At 47.2% G+C, this 3,312-nt stretch overlaps 1 protein-coding gene across 1 annotated transcript; it reads right to left on the bottom strand.

The window, feature by feature from the left end:
• Nucleotides 1–396: 396 nt before the first annotated feature.
• Nucleotides 397–1,775, bottom strand: LOC140873710 (uncharacterized). The gene is made up of 2 exons (XM_073276929.1): nucleotides 1,331–1,775; nucleotides 397–575 (listed from the first exon to the last, which is right to left on the bottom strand). Exons 1-2 carry the CDS (start codon nucleotides 1,773–1,775, stop codon nucleotides 397–399), a joined length of 624 nt encoding a protein of 207 aa, XP_073133030.1.
• Between the last annotated feature and the right edge of the window lie 1,537 nt (nucleotides 1,776–3,312).

Raw genomic sequence — 3,312 nt, 5'->3', positions numbered from 1 at the left:
AGTCTCATACCTACACTGTCTCATAATCCCTCTCCTTCCGGCAGGATCGGTTCATTCAAGTCTCCCTCCGCCTAGAAGCCTACCAGGAGCCGCTCATTGTCCGTGCAACCTTTTGGCACCGGCGATCACTCCTTGCCTCCTCAGCCCCGGGTGTCACACTTTACCTTCTGGATCCACAAATGAAGGAGAAAAACCTCAGGAAGGGGCAAATGCAAACTGAGGGAAAAAATCTCAGGAGGAGGCCAATATATCATAGCCTCGGGCTTAGACTCTTACCCTACCCCCCCCCCCCCTCTTTCAAAGCTTCCTAACTTTTGTATATGTACACTTTGTGATTCCTTTATCTTTTAATGTTAAACGTTGTTCCTTATTCGTATTTTATTTGTTTTAGCTTTATCACACTAACCCTCTCCTGAGGGCAACTACTCTTATTGCCCTCCAGGAGAAATTTCCGCCTTTAACATTATTGGGAATTATTGCCGGCTTCGATCGCGAGGGTGGTAGACCACCCGGGTATTCGAGGTGCCCGGGTGATGGATCACCTGGGTTTTTTTGATGCCAGGTTGGTGGATCACCTGGACTTATACTGCTCGTGAATTACCACAGACTTTTGAGTACTACGGTGGTGGATCACCTGGGTTTTTTGATACCAGGGTGGTGGATCACCTGGACTTATATTGCTCGTGAATTACCACGGGCTTTTGAGTATCAGGATGGTGGATCACCTGGGTTTTTTTATGCCAGAGTGGTGGATCACCTAGACTTATATTGCTCGTGAATTACCACGGGCTTTTGAGTACCAGGGTGGTGGATCACCTGGGTTTTTTGATGCCAAAGTGATGGATCACCTGGACTTATATTTCTCGTGAATTACCATGGGCTTTTGAGTACCAGGGTGGTGGATCACCTGGGTTTTTTGATGCCAGTGTGATGGATCACCTGGAATTATATTGCTCGTGAATTACCACGGGCTTTTGAGTACCAAGGTGGTGGATCATCTGGGTTTTTTTTATGCCAGGGTGGTGGATCACCTGGACTTATATCGCTCGTGAATTACCACGGGCTTTTGAGTACCAGGGTGGTGGATCACCTGGGTTTTTAATATGTGCTTACAATAGATCAAAACATACTTTTTATTTATACAACCGACGGAAACATAATTTACAGGTGAGCTTGTGCTTTTAAAAATAATAAGACTTAAGATGCATAGTGTTCCAGGGCCTCTGTAGGACTTTGCCCTGGTTGTCTTCCAGATACCAAGCGTTCCTCCCTAACCTCCGAATTATTTTGTAAGGTCCTTCCCATTTTGCTTTCAGCTTTTTTACCTCACCTGTCGGGTTAACCTTTTTCAACACCGGGTCTCCTATCTGGAAATCCCGGGACTTGATATTTTGATTGAAAGACTTCATTATCCGACTCCGATAAGCTTCCATTCGTATAGCGGCCCGTTCTTTTTTTTCCTCAATCAGGTCTAACTCTCGTGCCCGGTCCATGGTTTCTCCTTCCTGGTAGGCTTTTACCCGGGAAGAGATTTGTCCAATTTCTACTGGAATCACGGCCTCAGACCCATATACCAGGCTGAAAGGTGTTTCTCCTGTGGTCGTCCTGGGGGTAGTACGATAAGCCCATAGCACACCAGGGACCTCTTCCACCCAACTCTTACCAACGCCAAAGAGTCGAGTCTGTAAATATTGGATGATGGTCCTGTTAGTTACTTTAGCTTGCCCGTTGCCCTGGGGGTAGGCTACAGAGGTGAATGCCTGCTTTATCTTCATTTCTGTGCACCAATCCGTTATTTTCTTTCTGAGACGAGCTTCCGGGGTAAGCCAAATCGGCAGACAATGTTCTTCCAAATAAATCCCAACACAGCCTCTTCAGTGATTTTTGCCAAAAGCTCAGCCTCCACCCATTTAGAGAAATAATCCACTACCACTAGTAAGAACTTCTTTTGTTTGGGGCATATAGGGAACGGTCCCACGATATCCAGGCCCCACTGATCAAAAGGTCAAGATGCCCACACTGTCTGTAACTCTGCCGCTGGTTTATGAGAGAAGTTCCCAAACCTTTGGCATCCTTCACGCGTTTTGACTACCTGTCGGGCATCCTGCTGCAGGGTGGGCCACCAGTATCCTGCTAACAAGGTACGTCGGACCAAGCTCAGAGCCCCTCCGTGATCTCCGCAGCAGCCTTCATGTATTTTCTTAAGTACATAACCCACTTCCTCCTTGGATAGGCACCTTAACAAAGGACCCTAAAAAGATCGCCGGTATAATTTTTCATTAACCAGGGTAAATCGAGTTACCTGTCTTTTGAGCTTCCGGGCATGTACTTCATCCTCAAGAAGGATCCCTGTCTGCAGGTACTTAAAGAAGGGAGCCATCCAGGATCTCTCCAAGGCCTCTTCTGCTCTTTCTTCTATGGCCATCACCGATCCGGATTGTTGTATCACTTCCCGATTATTAATACTAGTCAGAGATGATGCCATCCTGGCCAGGGCATCTACCTCAACATTATGCTCCCTGGGAATTTGTTCAATGCTCCAGCTAGAAAATTCTTCTCCCTGCTGCTAAAGGTTCCCTGGACTTGCTGCACTACCAGCTGAGAATCAGAATACACAATTGCGTGCCCAGCTCCCGCCTCCCGGGCCAATTTCAAACCTGTGATTACTGCCTCATACTCCGCTTCATTGTTATATCTAAAAGGTGATAACCTTATCGCAACTTTGGTTTTTTCATGAGTGGGAGAAATTAGAATTAATCCCACCCAGCTTCCTTCCAAACTGCTAGCCCCATCTACAAAGACTCTCCATACCTCTTCCTGGCCAAAGGTGATGACCTCGGTCAGGAAGTCAGACAAGGCTTGTGCCTTAATAGCTGTCCGAGGCCTGTATTCTACATCGTATTCTCCCAACTCTACTGCCCACTTGACCAATTGGCTTGAAGCATCCGGATGAGTCATCACCCGGCCCAAGGGGCTATTGGTTAAGACAATGATCGGGTGAGATAGGAAGTAAGGCCGGAGCTTTCGGGCTGTCAAGATGAGGGCCAGGGCCATCTTTTTCATTTCACTGTATCGGATTTCAGGCCCCTTCAGAGCCTGACTTACATAATAAACTGGCTTTTGATCTCCTCCCTCTTCCTTTATCAGCACCGTACTTATGGCAAATTCTGTTGTGGAAATATAAACCCACAACCTCTCCCCTGGTTCAGGCTTAACCAAGATGGGCAGATTTGCCAGATGCTCCTTCAACTCCTGTAAAGCCCGTTCACAATCCTTACTCCATCCGAACCTCTGAGCCTTCCTCAACACCTG

The sequence above is a fragment of the Henckelia pumila genome, unplaced genomic scaffold (assembly GCF_033568475.1).
Source record: "Henckelia pumila isolate YLH828 unplaced genomic scaffold, ASM3356847v2 CTG_80:::fragment_1, whole genome shotgun sequence".
Classification (NCBI taxonomy): Eukaryota; Viridiplantae; Streptophyta; class Magnoliopsida; order Lamiales; family Gesneriaceae; genus Henckelia; species Henckelia pumila.
The sequence above is the reverse complement of the archived record's forward strand: the minus strand, read 5'-3'. Positions and strand labels throughout refer to the sequence as shown.

Excerpts from the sequence above, each read along its gene's own strand:
- LOC140873710 (XM_073276929.1), bottom strand. The coding sequence starts at position 1,775 with ATGAAGATAAAGCAGGCATTCACCTCTGTAGCCTACCCCCAGGGCAAC. Across the intron at positions 576-1,330 it reads GAAAAAGGTTAACCCGACAG|GTGATCCACCAACCTGGCAT; the intron begins GTGAGGTAAAAA and ends GTATAAGTCCAG.